General features: G+C 34.6%; 1 protein-coding gene across 1 annotated transcript; it reads left to right on the forward strand.

Annotated features, from left to right (window-relative positions):
• Positions 1-5,486: 5,486 nt before the first annotated feature.
• On the forward strand, positions 5,487-16,431 carry LOC131624516 (cyanogenic beta-glucosidase-like). Its single transcript, XM_058895473.1, has 13 exons — positions 5,487-5,676; positions 5,866-5,935; positions 13,520-13,578; positions 13,668-13,743; positions 14,032-14,109; positions 14,196-14,283; positions 14,377-14,632; positions 14,722-14,837; positions 14,921-15,138; positions 15,276-15,307; positions 15,407-15,509; positions 15,601-15,709; positions 15,793-16,431. Exons 1-13 carry the CDS (start codon positions 5,506-5,508, stop codon positions 15,962-15,964), a joined length of 1,548 nt encoding a protein of 515 aa, XP_058751456.1. The 5' UTR covers positions 5,487-5,505; the 3' UTR covers positions 15,965-16,431.
• The last annotated feature ends 3,924 nt before the right edge of the window (positions 16,432-20,355 follow it).

Genomic DNA, 20,355 nt, shown 5'->3' on the forward strand with positions numbered 1-20,355 from the left:
CCACAAGGTCATAGTTGAATAAGAGAACAACTTTGAGCTTGGATTTAAAGTCATGAAAAACTGTATGAGACAAAGGCTTGGTGAGCGCATCAGCAACTTGTAAAGTATTAGGAATGTGTTGAATGACTTGCTTGTTTACAACTACTTTCTCAAAGTCAAGCTTAATATGTTTAGTTCTTGCATGGAGAAAATAATTTTGGGAGACCATGATTGCACTAATGTTGTCACAAAGCAATGTTGGTGTTTTCCACTTGATTTTCAATTCTTCAAGGAGGGATTCAATTCATAACAACTCAGTTGTCGTATGTGCAAAAGCTCTATACTCTGCTTCTGCACTAAACCATGCAACAAGTGATTGTTTCTTGGAACTCCACGATATTAGATTGGGACCAAGGTAAACCTACGAGCTAGATGTAAAGCGCTTATCATCGGGGTCACTTGCCCAATCATAGTCACTATAAAACCATGAGAGATAAGTGTTGCGCTAATATTGGTGGAGTGAGGAATAAACTATGATTGCAATTCCACTTAGATATCGGAGGATACATTTGACTAGAATCCAACGTGTGTTCGATTGTAATGCCATAAGTTAACAAGCCTTGTTAACATTAATTGCATTATGTGGTCTTGTTAACGTAACATACTGAAGTGCACCAACTATGGACCTGTAGGTGGTGGGATCAGATAGAACATCAATGTCGTGCCTATTGCGTTTGCACGGCACCAACTAATAATAAATAGCAAAAATCTCAAGCAGAATACAATTGAACAGAAGAACGATTCACACAAAAAAACACAAAAAAACCACATTATATAAAACAAGAGACACCTAACTCTGATTGCAAAAGTGTGAATTTGTGAGTTTGAATCCACACAAAATTAAAATTATGACTTTTCACTTATTTATTTTTAAAAAGTAAAATTTCAACACTCTTAGCGTATCTCCAAAGATGCAACTTACTTGTCAAAGAGAACCTCTTTCTCTCTTGGACGATGCTCTAGCTTCTCTCTAAAAGAGGGGTTAGGGTTGTTGATTTTTGATGGTCGACGGTAGTTTTCAGCGTCAAGGAGGGTAGACGGAGGCTAGGAAGAAGGCTTTTCGCGGTTAGGTTCCTAAATGGGACACATTTCTAACGGGGAGGAGACTATTGGAAAGCAACAAGGTGGAGCTAACTTCCCTTTATTTTTTTGAATTTCCAGATCATATGAAAGCAAAGGATTTCTTTGATTTATTTGGGTGCAATGGCAATGTGGAAGAGGTTGCTATTTCTCCAAGACGGAATAAATTTGGTAAAAGGTTCGGGTTTGCCAGATTTTCGGAGGTCGTGGATTCGAGGATTTTGGCTATTTCTTTGGACAACATTCTGATTTTGGGGAAAAGAATTCACGCCAATATCCCTAGGTTTGAGAGAAAAAGTGTTAAGGAGGTGTTTAGGGATGGGGAATAAGTGAGCCTTAATGGAGTGGGGGTTGCTCATATGATGGAGGGTCGGAGGCATTTGATCGATCAACGTGGGTGGAACAATAAAACTTTTGCTGAGGTGGTTACCGAAATTGTACCGACTCAGAAGAAGAATTCCAATGGGGACTTTGCCTTTTCGTCTAAGGAGGAGGACATAGCAAGGTTGTCAAAAGCATTTGTTGGTAAGGTTGTTGTGGTGGATTCTTCGTACAATATTCAAACGACGTTGGAGATGGAGGGTTATTATGCGGTTAAAGTCACTCTTATGGGAGATAACTGTTGCCTGCTCGAAGAAACGGAGGATGGTTTTCTTGAAGAGATTTTTGGAGAGGAGGACATGTGGTGGAAGAAGCTGTTTATGGAGGCCAAGAAGTGGCATGAAGAGGTGGTGGATGATGGTAGATCATTGTGGTTTTGGGTCTTCGGGGTTCCGGATCACGCTTGGAACTCGTACTTTTTCGTTTTGCTAGCTAATTTATTAGGAACTTTTATCTGTCTCGATAAGGTTACTGCCTCTGGTTCAAGACTTGATTTTGCAAGGATTTAAATCAGAGTCCCCTTATCTTGTATGCTCCTTCTTTCAATCACGACTTGTATCGACGATAGGCATTTTCCTCTCCAGTTAAGCGAAAAAGCTCCGGTTCAGATCGTGCCTTCAGGTAAACTTCTATCTCACTTTTATGGATTTGGTTCTTCTGATTCAGAAGCAGATTTGGCAGGTGTTCGAGTAGATTCTGATGGCAGCATCGAAGAATTTTCTGTAAATGGAGATCGGGAGGATTCTGTAATTGGAGAAACCATTGTCGGTGGAGTGGAATCAAGGGGGTGTTTCGTTACTGGGACTGTCAGGAAAGAAAACATTTCCTCGTTTTCTTTGGGTTCTTTTGACAAGGCTGTGGATAATCTTAAGGGAAGGAAGGTTCAGGAGAATTTAGTTGCAGGGGAGGATTCTGTTTCTGTTATGCGTTCTGGGCATAACGTTTCTATGGTGGGCTGTTCATTGACTCGTACGAATTCGAGAAAAAGGAGGAAGAAACTTTGCTTCAAGCAGATATCAGGGTGGAAGAGATTGGCGTATAAGAAACCACGTTGGGCTGTGAGGAAAATTAAAAGGATAGGCACTGTGAAAGATTCGGTGGAGGACTCCTTGAAGGAATTTTCTACAGATCTGGTGGTTAAAAGTCTAAACATGGAGGGTGCTAATCGAATGTCTTTTTCTAATAATACAACTCCTTCTTTCAAGTCTGAACCAGTAATAAAGTCCCGCGGGAGTTCTTCAATTTGTTATGGAGATCAACGGTAAAATTCGGACATATTGAGGAATAACATTAGACAATGGGAATTCCTGAATCTCAATAGTAGAGCCGAAATTTGGTCTAATATTAAAGCTCTTGGTGTGGTGGATCTGGGTGGCGGTAAGCGTTTTGCAGAGAAAAGGGATAAGTTGGAAATAGAAGCGTTTAATAAGAAAAAGATGGATAGGAAGGAGTATCAATATAGGTCTAAATGATTATTGGTTCTTTGAACATTATAGGATGTGGCAACGCCCTTAAAAGGAAAAGAATTAATTCTTTGATTTCTAAGGGCAATGCGGATGTGTTTTTAATTTAAGAAACAAAATTTTCTAATTTTTAAGAAGGGTTAGAGAAAAGTTTTTGGAGCAATCCCGACATTGGTTATTCTTTTTCCAATGCTTCGGGATTGTCAGGGGGTATTTTAACTTTGTGGAAGAAAGGTGTGGTGAATGTCATGAATAGTTTCAAAGGCGACGACTATTTAGGAATCAAACTACTTTGGAAGGATAAGTTTTACTACATTGTAAACATTTACTCTTCTTGCAAATTGTTTAAAAAGAGAATTCTTTGGAGTAGGTTGTTGGAGTTGAAGGCTTTGTTTAACGATGGTGAGTGGATTATTGGTGGAGACTTTAATGCGATTAAGGAGTTTGGAGAGAGGAAAGGGAGAGCGGAGGTGTTAGTAAATGTTGGGATGCAATCTTTTCCGAATTCATTGAGGAGAACCGGTTATCGGGGTGGAAAAATAGGTTTCTCAATCTTGGAGGTAGGATAACTCTCTTGAAGTCTATTTTGAGTTCTCTTACTACATTTACCATGTCTTTCTTCAAAATGCCAGTAAAAGTTGTCAAGCTTTTTACTAGCATTCAAAGTAATCATATGTGGAGGTGTGGAGGAGAGGAAGAAGATCCATTGGGTTAGTTGGGATGATGTCACTCTTCCTTTTTTGAAGGGGGGACTAAATATTAAAAATGTTGCGGATTTTAATTTAGCTCTCCTTAATAAGTGAAGATGGAGGATTCTTCAAGGCCATGAAGCGTTGTGGTATGATGTGTTGAAGGCTCGTTATGGTGATTTGTCGACTTTTATTTTGTGTGGAGGAGTTTCTAACAATTCTTTTTCCTTTTGGTGGCGTGATTTGATAAAAAAATTAGGAGTGATGTGTGTGTTGATCCTATTGTCTGTTTTTGTGTATTTAAAGTTTGAAACGGTTTTAACATACCCTTTTGGGAAGCTAAGTGGCTAGAGGATTTCATTTTGAAAGATAATTTCCTGGATCTTTATTTGACTTCTTCACTAAAGAAAGTTTCGGTGGCGGGAATGGGGGTGGTGCGAAGGTGCTTGAGTGTGGGGTGAGTTAGGTATCCCTTTGGAGGTGTTGGAAGGGCCGAATGTTATGTCTCATTTTTTGGAGTTGCGGGCGCGGTTGGAAACTATTGGGGGCATGGCGGACGTGAAGGATGAGGTGACGTGGTCTCTTGATCCGGAGAAGGGGTTTTCGGTGTCATCTTGTTATGCTCATTTTGCTTCTTTTCATCTACCGTTCGGGCCTCCAAATATGAGTGATGTGGCTTTGGGCAATATTTGGAATTTATCGATACCTTTCAAGATCAAAACGTTTGGTTGGAGGCTTTTTGTGGATAGACTTCCTTCAAGGACAACTTGATTGTGCGAGGTATTAATTTTCCTTTAGCTAATATTAATTGTGCTTTTTGTGAAATTCTCTTGGAAGATAGGAAGCATTTTTTTTTCAATTGTTTTGTGATTAAGAAAGTTTGGAGGGAGATAGCCTTTTGGGTGGGTTTTTTGGACATAGAGGAGGACGAATGCCTTCCGCATTTTATGGCTTGGTATTCCTTTTGCCGTGTAAAAAAGTTAAAAGAGGACAAATTGGACTTTTTTTGACTTGCTACGTGTTGGGTTATATGGTTGACTCGTAATGTGTTTTGTTTCCGGAATGAGGGGTGGAGTATTAACAACATGGTGTGGAATATAAAAATGTTGGTTTGGAGGTGGTCTTTTTGTGGGGAAATTACTCACTTCAATTGTTATTTTTACGATTTTTACAAAGACACGTTGGGTTTTTTATCGTAGACCGAATTGGTTTGTAATTTCTTTTTGATCGGCTTTGTCCGATTCCTTGTGTAAAAAGGTTAGAGAACCCTTAGTTCTCCCTTATATATAATCCTTGCTTACACAATTTTTTTTCTTCAAAATAACTCATTGATTTTCACTCTAATGACGCAACTCTAAATAATTTATATTAGGTCCTACAATTTTACTTACAATTAATATTTGGTCCTACAATTTTACTTACTCTAAATAATTTATCTTAGGTCCTACAATTTTATTTACATTATAAAATTAAAATAATAAAAATAAAATTAAAATAATGAAAATAAAATAAAATATAAAATTAAAGATAAAAAATGAAACTAATATTTGTAAATGAAATTTTAAAGAAAAAATTATATAAAAAATAGAGCCATTATATTTTATTATAAAATCAAAACAGAATTTAATTAAAAAAAATATTTTAATATGAAATGATGCAAAACTACGTTGCTTCATCAAGCTATGGTTCACCAGCTGGCAAAATTATTCCCTTTTCCCAATGGTAAATCCACACTCATAAAAAGAAGAAAAAAAGTGTGTAAAATAAATATTTATAATAGTGACAAATAATTTCCCTTCTCCTATAAAGCGAAGCCATAGTGAGGTATTCAAGTTCATTTTGTAAATACTAAAATGGCAGCAGCATTTGATTTCAACGTGTTTCTATTACTCTCTCTTTTATCCATTACTAACATTACTCATATAGATGATGTTAAAACTCTTCATCTTCATGATTTCTCTGATTTCAATCGAAGCAGTTTCCCACAAGATTTTGTTTTTGGAACATCCTCTTCTGCATTCCAGGCACCAACAATCATGCATCTTTCCCTTTTCTTATTATTGCTTTTATTATTATTATTATTATTATTATTATTATTATTATTATTATTATTATTATTATTATTATTATTATTATTATTATTATTATTATTTGCATCGTTAGTTTATTAGAATTTTTTTTTCTGATCAGATGTTTTTATGAATATTTTGTAGTATGAAGGTGCAGCAAAAGAAGATGGAAAAGGACCAAGTATATGGGACACATTCACCCATACAAACCCAGGTTGTTATTTATTTAATTCACTAATTCACTAAATTTAAGAAAAGTTTAAATATATGAATAAATAAAAAATATTTATATCATATAATGTTGTGCTCATCTTTATTGTAAATACAAACAAAATTAAAGAAGTTGAGTTTTTTTTTTTTCCCAATTAAAGATGTTGAGTTAAAAATGGTGATAGTGGTACAAATTAAATGAAGTACAATTTAAAAAAAAAATAGTTTCGTATTGAAACTTAAAAAAAATAAATGTAATTTGAGTTTTGATTTTACAAATAAATAAGTTATTTAAGTAAAAGTGAATTTTTTTGATGTAAAAAGTATTGTTTCCTCTATTTATCTCACTCAAGAAACTAATCCTCTCATATGGATATCAAATAGTTTTTGTCTTTAATTGAGGGCGTGTCATGTCTTTAACGATGTCATGGATCCAATTTCTGCTTTTAATGATGTAACACAGAGCTTGAGATGTGGCACAAGAAAAGTGTATGAAGTATTAAGAAAGAAAATATATTATGTTTATCCTAAAACTAAAATTGTTGTCGGTGAAATCAATTCAATGGATAGATGTACAATAACAAATATTAGATGTGCAATGCAGGTTGGAATGCGCGTTTGAACCCGCAACATCTTCCTTGTTTATTTTTAAATCATGAATTTTAACTAGGGTTGTTCATGGTATGGTATGGTTCATCTAAAAAACTAAACCAAATCGAACCGTTATAAAAATTTATCTGAATCATATCGAACCGTTTCAATTTATTCTGAACAAAACTGAATTAAATTATTAGTTTGGTACAACAGTTCTGAGTTCCGAACCATTAACCTCTTTCTATACTACTGAAAAATCACAAATAGAGCAATTGTGATCAGACTCTTGCAATCTTAACCTAACTTTACCTTTTTCTTATTTGGATTTGCTTCAACTTAACCATTTAATCCACCAGTTACAAAACCACAATTAACTATTTTCTTGACTTTGAGTTTAGTAGGTTCATTAGGATAATTTTGAGTGAAACAAGAATAATAAAAATTAGAAGAATCAACACCCAACAACTTCTTCAAAACCAATAAATTCTTTAATCTCATTCACACTGATCCTACTAAGCTGAAACAACAAAAGTAATATCTGGTCAGCTTGCTGTAAGGTAAAGAAGACTATCAATCATGCTTTTATATAGACTTTGATCAATATTGATCCCCTTTTTATCTTTGGATAACTTCAAATGTGTAGGAGAAGGTGTTATTTTGTGACTGGCATTCTCCAATCCAAATTTTTTCACAATATTCTCTACATATTTGCTTTGGCAAAGAAAAATAGAGTCTTCCATCTGCTTGACTTGCAAACCAAGAAAGTATGTTAATTCACCCACCAAACTCATCTCAAACTCAGATTGCATTTGCTTGACAAAATGTTGGACCATATCATCTGACATCCCTATAAAGACAATGTCATCCACATAGATATGAGCTATCATAAGTTTTCCATCCTTCTCTTTGACAAAGAAAGTCATATCAATTACACCCTTTATATATCCATGATTGATGAGAAACTCAGTCAAACTCTCATACGAAGCTCTTGAAGCTTGTTTTAGACCATACAATGCATTCTTTAGTTTGAACACATGATTTGAAAACATGGGATCACTAAACCCTTTTGGCTGTTCAACATACACCTCTTCATTTAGATAACCATTTAGGAAGGCACTCTTAACACCCATTTAGAACAACTTGAACTTTAAAATACATGCCACTCTAAGTAATAACCGGATAGATTCCAAGTGAACAACAAGAGAAAATGTTGCATCAAAGTCCACTGGCTCGATTTGAGTGTATCCTTGAGCCACAAGTCTTGCTTTATTTCTGGTAACAACACCTTGTTCATCTGACTTGTTCTTATACACCCATTTAGTCCCAATAACAGTTGTCCCTTCAGGTATTGGTACTAAGTCCCAAACCTCATTTCTCTTGAATTATTTAAGTTTTTCTTGCATAGCATTAATCTAGAATTCATCAGCCAGATGTTCCTTGATATTCTTTGGAATAAATTTTGAAACAAAGAAAGAATTTGACACAACTTCCCTTGATCTGGTAGTTACTCTTTCATTCATATTTCCTATGGTAAGCTCCTTAGGGTGATCTTTCTGAATCCTGATATAGGGTTCTTTATCAGTTGTCTTAGTTTCTTCAGGTTCAACATTTGCACTTGAGTCAGCATCATCATCATTCATAGAGAAAGAGGTTTCAACATCATTTGTGACATCATCTTCTTTTGTTGAGTCATCAACCATCCCATTTATGGATTCCATCACCACCTTAGTTCTTGTGTCGAATACCTTATATGCTCTACTGTTAATAGAGTATCCTGGAAAAATTATCTCATCACATTTAGGATCCATCTTCCTCCTCTACTCACGATCTGTTAAGATGTAGCGCTTATTTCCAAAGACATGGAAACACTTCACAGTTGACTTCTTTCCTTTCCATAATTCATAAAGAGTAGAAGAAGTACCATATCTGATAGTCACTCTGTTATGAATGTAATAGGCAGTGTTCATGGCTTCAACCTAAAAGTAATATGGAAGTTTCTTAGCATGAAGCATGACCCTTGCACATTCTTGAATAATCCTATTTTTCCGTTCCTCCACACGATTTTGTTGAGGGGTGATAGGTGACGAGAACTCATGACTAATCCCTTCATAGGAACATAATTATTCAAATTTGCTGTTTTCAAATTCCTTCCCATGGTCACTTCTAATTCTGACAACATCACACCCATTTTCTCTTTGGATCCTTTGACATATTTCTTTGAAACCTTCAAACACATCAAACTTCTCTCTGATAAAAATCATCTAGGTGAATCTTGAGAAATCATCAACAACAACATAGGCATATTTATTTCCACCAAGACTTTCAACCTGCATAAGCCCCATCAAGTCCATGTGAAGTAGCTCCAGAACCTTAGAAGTGGTAGACAAATGTTGAAGCTTTTTATGGGACATTCTTGTTTGCTTCCCAATTTGGCATTCACCATAGATTCTTTCTTCATCAATTTTCATCTTGGGGATACCTCTAACAACTTCACTTGGTAAAACTTTCTTCATACCTTTCAAGTGTAAGTGGCCAAGCTTTTGATGCCATAATTTAGCTTCATCTTGTCATTAAGCAAGTGGAAAGACATTCGTTTTTTTGAGGACTCCATAGATAACAATTATCTTTTGATCTGGTTCCCTTCATAATAACTTCACCTTCCTCAGGTGTTACTAGGCATTCAAATTTTATAAAGTTAACTTTGAGACCTTGGTCACATAGTTGAATAATACTTATCAAATTGGAAGTTATCCCATTAACAAGCAAAACATTATCAAGATTAAGCTGTCCTGTATAGTCCAACTTTCCAACACATTTTACTTCACCTTTCGATCCAACTCCAAAAGTGATATAGCTAGTAGAACGTGGCTTAATATCTACCAAAAATTTATGGACACTAGTCATGTGTCTAGAACAACCACCATCAAAGTACCAATCATCTCTAGTAGAAGCCACAACCTTTTTGGGAGTCCATTTCTTCTTGACTTTAACAACTGTCTTTTAATTTTTAGGTTGTGAAACAGGTATGGGATAACCATATTATCTGTAACAGAAGGATTTTATATGACCAAACCTTCCACAATAATTACATCCATATTTGATTCTTTCTTCCTGATAAGTACTTCTGATGTTTTTGACGATGTTGGACCATTTGATATGACATGTTCTGTTTTCCTTTAGCTTGAACACACTTCACTTTAGTCACCTTGCTTTTGATTTCGCCTTGATTATTATATCCAACACCTTTAGCATTTTCAGCATTCTTCCCAGATTGAATATTCTCATCAAACACATAAGAACTAATGTTAAGCATTCTAACAAACTTAGTTATATTATCCAGTTGTGAATTGAGTAATACAACTTCACTTTTCAGTTCATAAATGGTATACAAGTGCTTCACATTTCCATCCTAAAGTTGTGCAACAACTTTCTTCTGATTTTCTACCTGTTGACATTTTTTTTTCATTTTTGAGGCACAACTCCTTGTATAATGTGGAAATCTCCTTAAAAGTAAGCTTTTCACAATATTATTCTTCATCACAAACTCTAGTCAGGGCATTAACATGTTTGGAAGTTTCAATATCACTCTCATAATCATCTTCTGATCATGACACAACTAGACCTTTCTTCTGCCTCTTGAGATAAGTAGGACACTTAGCTTTAATGTGTCCATACCCTTCACACTCATGACATTGAACTACTTTTCTTTGATATGACCGGTCTTTATTTCTGGACCTTCTCCCAATGTCTTGGTTATTGCTAATGTCGAGTGACTTGTTCTTGACTCCCAATCCATATTTTTAAACACCTTATTGAATTATCTTCCAAGGAGCACAAGGTATTCAAATAATCCTTCACCTCTATCCCGTTCACCTACATCTTCTGAACTTTCAGCATTAGACACAAAGGCTACCCTCTTCTTCTTTTCAGACTTATCACCAAACCCCAGTTCAAAGGTTTGAAGAGATCCCAAAGTTCATCAACCTTCATGTTGTTTATATCTTGGATTTCTTCAATGGCAGTAACCTTAATGTCAAACCTCTTTGGAAGAGATCTGAGAATTTTCCTTACCAACTTGGCTTCTAACATCTTCTCTTCCAGTTCACTAGAGGTATTGGCTATCTCATTAATATTTATATGAAATTCATGAATACTCTCATCTTCCTTCTTTATTAAGTTCTCAAACTTAGTGGTAAGGAGTTAAAGTCTTGACATATTTACCTTAGAGGTTCTTTCATGAGCAGTCTTAAAAATTTCCAAAGCTTCTTTAGCAACAGTACAACTACTTATTAGTCTGAAGATGTTCTTGTCCAATCCATTGAATAAGGAATTCAATGCTTTGGAGTTTCCTGGAGCAGCTTTATCATCTCCATCTTTCCAGTCTTCCTCCTCCTTCAATAATTCGGTAATCTTCCCATCCTTATCTTTAGCCAATAGAGGGCTCTATCCTGAGACCATAGATTTCTATGCCTTGATGTACATCGATTTAATAAAGGCGACCATACAAGCTTTCTAATAGTCATAGTTAGTTCCATCAAGAATGGGTGGTTTGTTCACAAATCCTCCTTCCCTCTCAATTATACCAGAAAGTATCTTTCGTGAATCTCACCCAGAGTCAGAACAGGATGCCTGCTTTGACACCAATTGAAATTCAGGTATTCAGATCTCAAATGTCCTAAGAGATGTCGAGACACTGATCTATGAACACCACACAATGACAAGGTAAATATAAATAAAACAATACTGAAAAGTAAATGAACACACAAAATTTTTCACCTAGTTTGGTGTATAACAACACTTACTCTAAGGGCTACCAAGCCAGAGATAAGTCCACTATGATAGTATCAATTTAAATTCCTATGTAAACAACCTCAGGTTTACTGCCTTCTCACTTAATCACTACTTGTGTTGTACTTCTACCTAAGACTCGCCTAGGTATGAGACTCTTCTCAATCCCCCTCAATCACAACTGTAATTATCAGTTTAAAACTTTAGAAGACACACTTTAAAGACACACAATCACTGAATGCTTAAAAGCTTATGAATGATTATCAACACTTACAACTCAATCGAGACAGTCCTACTCTTCTATCAAGATGATATTAGTGATGCTCACAATTGACAAGCACAAAACCTAAAACAATGAACAATTGACACACTATTAGTTCCACCCTTCATTTGTCGTCTATTTAAACAATCTTATGGACTTGATTGAGCTTCAAAAACGCAGCAGGGCACTACTGAAAAAACTCCAAAATCTTCTCCACAAAGATAGGGCTTCGATCATTAGTTTCCTAAATAATCTCCATAGTTAGAAACTAAGAATACATCATGAAAACAGATAAAATCTTTTATCCTTAAATTGAGCGCCACATAGGATTGCATAATATTCCCAAAATATTCTGCATCTGTAACAAACTAACAGATTTTAAAAGTCCAGCTGAACATAAACACAATGTCGTATGATCCTCCATAGGACATATTGCTCGACATGTTTTTTCTAGTTGATAAAACATCTTGTTTAACATGTTTTTCTGTAAGTTAGTTTTACTAAACATAATGTCAATCATGAAAAATAAAGAATTAACACAATTAACCGCAAGATTATGGTCTCCTCTATTAGTGGGGTCTTCCACTGAATCTTTTGAAGAGAGTGATAGACATGACATAGTTGGACTTGTTTATTCTTCAGCTAAGTATATGATTGGTGACGATTCTACTTGCGAGAAACCATTTATCAAGTTTTGGGAATTTCAAAAAAAGTGAAGGTTGGTTGGGCTAAATTAAGCATGTAAGATGCAACCATGTATTTCTTTTACCATATTGTGCAAACAAAGAGATGAAATGACTAAATTGAAACTAACAAAATTAAAAGGTAATATGGAAGACAAAATGATAAACCATTTAAATAGTTGATGGATTTGAAGCAAACCAAGATTGTAGATAAATATATCAGAGTTTGAATACATATCTTCTCAAATGAGTTGCTTGTTGAAGGAATATCATTTGAGGTAATTTATAGGAGGCCTTAAACCAAAGATTCATTTGAAGATTCACACCTTTAATTCTCGAAGCAAATCTATTGATCAGGAATGACTTAAGAAGGGTCATTAATCAATAAAATATCATTTTTTCCCCAAAAAAACACGTGGACGGGGTTGCGGTACGAAGGTTCCTATACCTTATTATTTTTGAGGGTGTGCAAAACAAATCGTCGCACGAGATCTTGTAACCAAATAGAATCTCATAAAATATTTATTACAATTAAATCGTGGTTTAAAATATTCTTTATTCATCTTACCATAATTAAATTGAAGTTAACTTACCTGCTAAAAATTTGAGACATCTGTAATTTAGATAAAACATTAATTAAGTTAGGGATGTCAAATCTAAATAAAAATCAACAAGCCGACCCTGTGCATGTATGGGAAGTGCTACAACACAGTGTCGCAAATTTTTAAAAGGTCCAATTTTTTTTATAAATATTAATTGAAATAAATAAAATGTTATAATAAAATTCTAATAAATCAAAAAAATGTTATAATAAAAACTCAATACATATGAAAATTAAGATAGATCAAAACTCAAAATAATTATAATAATTAAATATATTATTGATTAGTACATAAATGTAATTTTTATGTTTTTTTTAATTATTATAATTGTATTTATATTTTAAATTTGAATCCATTTTTAAAATTAGAATGGAATGTCTGCGTTGATTGAACCAGCCCTGAAAATCAGTTACACATTAGAAAAACAAAAGAGAAAAAATTGTAAAATATATTTCTATTGTGAGAGACATGTATCCTAGTGAATCACGTTTTATTTTTTATAATAATGGTATGACATTCCAAATATAAGACTCTGGAGTGGAATGAGAACAATTTTGCAATATATCATACACTTTTATTATATGTAAATTCTGGTTTCTATCATATTTCCTAGTTACATAGCATGTATAGATTCCTCATATTAATAAAATGGTTTGCAGAAAAAATAAGAGATAGAAGTAATGGAGATGTAGCTGCAGACTCCTATCATCGATACAAGGTATAATCAAAATTGTTGTTTTTCTGAAAGATATATAAATAAAACATGTAACATATTAAAGTCATCATAGTCTGCTCTATATATTTTAGGAAGATATTGGAATCATGAAGGACTTGAATATGGATGCTTATAGATTTTCCATTTCTTGGTCTAGAGTGCTACCAAGTAAGTCATACTTTCCCTAATATTCCTCCAAAGTAAAAAAAAGTTCTGTTACCGCAAAACTGCGACAGAACCGTATGGGAAGGTGTTGCTACTGTCATTTACCGTTTCCATAATAAAGAACAAACAGTGGTTAATTTAGATTGTGACCAGCACAATCAGTGTCGCAACACCTGAACAGACAGAGATCGTGTAAACCTTTACAGATTGCACCTTATTTAAAACTTTGATTCCTCCCTATATGGTATTTTTTACAGTAACCATTATAAAGTTCTTCTAAACTATTTGTAGAAGGAAAGCTTAGCGGAGGCGTAAACCAAGAGGGAATAAACTATTACAACAACCTCATCAATGAACTATTGGCCAATGGTAAAGATTCATCAGTCTTTTTATTTATTCCTGTTTTCAGTTTTTTACTTTGTATTAAAATCATATCCCAATGGTTGTTAATGCAGGTTTGCAACCATATGTGACAATTTTTCATTGGGATGTTCCTCAAGCCTTAGAGGATGAGTATGGCAGTTTCTTAAGCCCTCGCATTGTGTGAGTGACACCGATTTTCCATCTAGATCTATTTATGAAATGGCTGCGTAAATCTGATGAATTGATTAACATAGGTAATTATTGAGTTTGCAGAGATGATTTTAGGGACTATGCTGAACTTTGCTTCAAGGAATTTGGTGATAGGGTGAAACATTGGATTACTTTGAATGAGCCATGGAGTGTGAGCATAAAAGCCTATGCAATTGGAATATTTGCACCGGGTCGATGTTCAGATTGGTTAAACCTAAATTGCTTAGGAGGTGATTCAGGTACCGAACCGTATTTGGCCGCACATTACCAACTTCTTGCTCATGCTGCTGCTGTAAAACTGTACAAGACCAAATACCAGGTCCTATATATTTCTCAAAGAAAAATGATTTATAGTGGTAGATCATCATGTTTCTTGGATTTTTTGCTAACTAAATGACCAAAATGTAGGAATCTCAAAATGGTTTAATAGGAATTACCTTACTCTCTCACTGGTTTGAGCCAGTCACTAAAGAGAAACCAGACTGCGATGCGGCGCAACGTGCCCTTGACTTCATGTTTGGATGGTAAAGATTAACGTAGAACTTACCGCTCACACTTGAACCCAACAGTCTCTCACTAATGCATCTGCGTTTGCGTTTTGTTATAGGTATATGGATCCGATTGCAAAAGGAAACTATCCAAAAAGCATGCAAACTTTGGTGGGAAACCGGTTACCAAAATTCTCCAAAGAAGAATCTGAGAATCTTAAGGGGTCCTTTGATTTTCTCGGCCTAAACTATTACTCGGCCTCTTACGCTGCCGATGCACCTCATATACGCAAAGCCAGACCGGACATACAAACTGATTCTCTTGTTAATATTACATGTAATTATCAAGTTAATCATGTGCTTTCACTAGTTAATGCATTCCTTATAAATTGCCAAAGAAAATTGAATCAAAAGTAACTATATACGCACTCTGAACTTTATATCTAAGCATGGTGTATTGTTTTTCCATGACAGTTGAATATGATGGCAAGCCCCTTGGTCCAATGGTATGTATTTTCATCAATGCTTTTTTCATTTGTAGCTTTTGTGTTCCAAAATATATTTGTATGAAATATAAAGATAGCTTTATTTATAACTATATGCAGGCTGCTTCCAACTGGTTATGCATTTATCCGAAAGGACTTCAAAAACTGTTGCTTTACATCAAAAATAAGTACAACAACCCTGTTATTTACATTACTGAAAATGGTAATTCTTATTATTTTCAAAGATATTTGAGTGCATGAAGTTGTAGTAATATTAGTAAAGCTAACGATAGTTTGAGAAAATGATCTGATAGGCCGTGATGAGTTCAATGATCCAACATTATCGCTTGAAGAATCTCTGATAGATACTTACAGAATTGATTACTATTATCGTCATCTTTATTATCTTCAAACTGCAATCAGGTGAGTAAAACTTTATCATTCGTCGGTTTTTTAGTCACATTGATTCACAATATTTTCCTTGTTATGCATGTTTCTTTTTACAGGGATGGTGTGAATGTGAAGGGATATTTTGCATGGTCTTTGTTGGATAACATGGAATGGGAATCTGGCTTGAGCTTGCGATTTGGACTTGTTTTCGTGGATTACAAAGACGATTTGAAACGACACTCGAAACTCTCGGCGAATTGGTTCAAGAATTTCCTCAAGAAATCTTAGACATATATATATATAAAAGTATTTTGTTTTATTGAACTTGGGATTTGAAAATAAGTGACATGAAGAGCTACCAATAAATAAACAGAGATTTAGTAAAGCTCTTTTTACTTTCTATTGAAGCCACATTATTCAATCATAGGCATTGATCTCTTAGCAGATCTTGTGGTTTACAATAAAGGAACAGTTATAAGCTGTGCTACACCAGAACATTGCAGCTGAATCAATCACAAGATAGACGGGTTGTGCAGTCTTAGAACTTTCCTCTTATCAGTTGTGTAATTTGAATTTTCCATTTAATTATTTTGTTATGTGAGAAAGCATAAAAAGCATGACTCTATCCTATATACAGAGCATTGAATCTTGTTTGGGAAGAATTGGAGATATATGTGCCAATTCCCATTTGCACTTGTAGTTGTAGAGTTAAGTGTGCTTGCGAAGCAATCAGAACTGCTAGAATTAATCATCAATGGCTGCATTCTATGTTTTTCTTAACTGGTTTGAATGAAAGTTTTGGGGTTGTCAAATCCTAGACTCTATTGCTTGCAGAGTTGTCAATCGCGGCCGAGATTGCCGCTATCCCGGGCTCCGGCTGGGGCAGCCATCCATCGCACGAGAACAAGGGTGCGGTTGCACCAGTGAAACCGCGGCCGCTTTCTCCGCTATAGCAAGCCGCAGTTTGCGAGTCAGTCCCAGGCGGAACGGTTGCAACCCTATCGCAGTTTTCTTCGTTCTTCCTTTCTTCTTCTTTCTAACGGCTGTAACCCTAAAGACTTCATCTTCCTCTGGCGCTCTTCCTTTGTTCTTAGGATGCAATTTATATTAACTGCAATGATAAGCTGTACATCCCATCAATACTACAAGCATCATCTAAAAACCCCATACCCCTTAAAAGAATCACCATCTACTCCAATGCTAACTGCAATGATAAATCACATATTTCATGACTCGACAACTGGGAAGAAACTCCCCGAATGACTACTAGGCTAAATCACACATCCCATTCCCAATAGATATTTCAATGTAATCACATAACTTTTATATAACTCAAATATATATATATATATATATATATATATATATATATATATATATATATATATATATATATATATATATATATATATATATATATATATATATATATATATATATATATATGGGATGTATCAAGTAGGAGTAATTTTTAAATAAGAGATAAGAGGATTTAATCCTAATCATTAGATTAATCAAGAGAGAGAAATTAAATTATTTATTAAAATATTAATATAATTATTATTTCTCTCTCTTGATTAATCTAATGGTTAGTATTGAATGCTCTTATCTCTTATTTAAAAACCCTCCTACTTGATATATTCCCTATATATATATATATATATATATATATATATATATATATATATATATATATATATATATATATATATATATATATATATATATATATATGCCTGGACAAAAATAAACTAATCCCAACCCAAATTAGACAAAGAAACTAACTTACTATGGATCATGTATTCATAATAAGTCCATAAACTCTCTTGTATGCAAACATCAACACCTTTGTGCACCTGCAAAGTAGGATAAGTCTTATATATTTTGAAGATTTCAGCTCTAAAGTGGGGGTTGTCCCATTTAAAAACCAAGTGATCAGTCTGCCTGGCTTTTTTCCAACCTGAAAGCAAGCATGGTGTCTAAAATCTTCAAACAGAGTTAGAAATACTTACTAAGAATTTATAATTTCAGAAAGCAGTCCCATTGTTATACCAAAGAAAAGAGGATGACTACAGAGGCTCCTTCGCGGAGCACCACCTTCTGTTTGTAGAGCATCAAATTTTGCCCGATTATCTACAAAAATCATCCCTTTAGCAACTAATAGCAATTCACAAAAAATTGAAATTAAAATGCAATACAGGTTATGATGATGCAGTATCTCCAAGTTTTGAGGACCCCTTTCTAATGTACAGCTAGTATATATATTTGGGTTGTTTAATAAAATAATGGTGATCAGAAATTAATCAGTTTCAAGAGCCACTAATTCAGGGAAAACAAAATCTGACTTGTTTCATCAAATATGAATTCCTCCATAGATTCTAAGGAGCAATTTATCAGGTGATGTACGCAGAAAAGTTCAACCTGGCTTTTATGTATGAAATACAAGACACTCAGTAAAAAGAGGTGTAGATTAGTTGTTAGATAGTGAAGCAATCCTCGCTGTACAGATGACACAAATGCATTAACAATAGGTTGAAATGATTAAATTCATGTTGTAGTTTACACATGTTTGATTTGAAAGATGTTAAACAGTTGATACCACACCAATTCTCCATCAATTTGTGAACCACAATCGACCACAACATGATAACAGCAACTCAGACCTGCAACCAGTCAACACAGAAAAAATAAAAAAGAACATGGTTCAGGCATTTCACCGAACATTTGATGTGCATAGCGCGAAACTACAAGTTCAACAACAATTCTTCACCGATTCATAAACCACAACCTGCAACAACAATGAATAACATCACAACAACGATTTCACATAGAAAATTAAGCTTAAAAGTGAAAGAAAAGAAAGAAGAAGAGAACCCGCGACGATTCGACATTTAAACACCATAACTGTTCCGCGACTACTCCCTAGAGCAGTTTCGATTTCCTGAGTGAGAGAAAGACCACTGCAATGAGATTTTTAAGTTCACGCTGAGAGAAGGAAAAACGTGGGTAGCAGCCCTACCTGGCCGGGTGCTGGCGTGGCCCATATATATATATATATATATATATATATATATATATATATATATTTGTCCTAATTGCTTAACTCAAAGGCATAAGTTATTCATCAGTATAATTTTTCACATCTCTTTACAGACCAACATCGGTTATCCCGTGTCCACATACATTACATTATTTTTTTCTCTTTCTATTACATTAACATTGTCTTGTGTCCTTCAATTTTATTCTTTATTTTCCATCTATACAATTTTAAATGTTTGCTATAATTAATTTTTTAGATTTAAACAAAGAAATAAAATGAAGTAAAACATTAAAAAATTATCTTTGATTTTTTGAACCGTCTGGTTCACCAAAACCGGTCCCAATTTTACAGTTATTTTGCGCTAGAAGCAATTTTATCCCAGTTTTATAGAACTAACCGTTTATTGGTCCAAACCGAACCGGATTAGACAACAGTTCAAGGTTGAACCGGTTCAACCGGCTGGGTCTGTAACACCCTTCTAAACCCCGCGGTGTCGCACGCTCGCGAAAAATGAACAGAGTCGCCACCAATATATTTATCCCATAAGGGAAAGGAATATCAGGAAACCTAACAAAGGAAGGAACAGGGTCTTGCGACCAGAGAATCAAGGTACGGGAATCGGTTACGCAAGGGGAAGGTATTAGCACCCCTCGCGCCCATCGTACTCGATGGTATCCACCTATGTTTGTTTCTATCTAAAGGGTGTGTACTACGTCTATGTCTACATGCGAATGAATGCAAAAGAAATACGGGGAAAAGAAGGAATTATTTACAAATGTGCTCGTTCAAGCCCCGCGACTTGATGCCTACGTATCCTTTTCAAGAATCAGAGCGCCGTAGTTCGGCTCCATAGTTTTGTTTGTTTTTGTGTTTTTTAGTTGGGCGGAGTTAACGCTCGCGCTCTTGCATAAGGGGACAGCCTAGGATGCAATGGAGCGGAGATAACAATGCCCTTAAGAAAGGAGAGAAGAGGGAGAGTTTGAGTGTTTCGAGGAAATCCCTAAAGCAAGGGAAACTCGGGTTACTCTTTGGTTTGTGTTTTTTAGAATTTGGGAACTTACGCCTGAATGGGACCCTAAAGCAAGGGAGATCCAAGCACTCGAACATTCCCTAAAGCAAGGGGTGTTCAAGCTTCCATTCCCTTTTTTAAGATTTTCACTTTTTTATTAATGTTTTAAGTGTTTTATTTGTATTTTTTTTATGGGGAATTTATTCAAGTATTTTTATTAGATGGATTAAAGTTGCAAAAGAAAAAGAAACTAGCCTAAGTAAACTAGCCTAATATGAATGGGAATTTCTACCTAATATTATCATGGTTTCTACCTAAGGTTAGGATTTAAAAGAAGCATGAAAAATAAAGCGCTAACTAGAATATTGAAAATAGCATGAAAAAGAACAAGTCAAAATATAGCACAAAAGTGAATTAAAAGTACTATTATTCTTATGGCATTTTTATGAAAGAAATTTAAATGTCAAAATTACCTAAAAAATCTACTATTCTTATGAGTTTTTTACTATGAAAAATATCAATTAAAGGGACCAAGATTAATTCCTAAATGATCTAAAAGTCTAACAATTTTTAAAAGGTTTTATTGATTTTTATTGCTATTTTTCTTTATTACCTAAAAGTGGAAAGTGA

Source organism: Vicia villosa, unplaced genomic scaffold, assembly GCF_029867415.1.
Source record: "Vicia villosa cultivar HV-30 ecotype Madison, WI unplaced genomic scaffold, Vvil1.0 ctg.000133F_1_1, whole genome shotgun sequence".
Classification (NCBI taxonomy): Eukaryota; Viridiplantae; Streptophyta; class Magnoliopsida; order Fabales; family Fabaceae; genus Vicia; species Vicia villosa.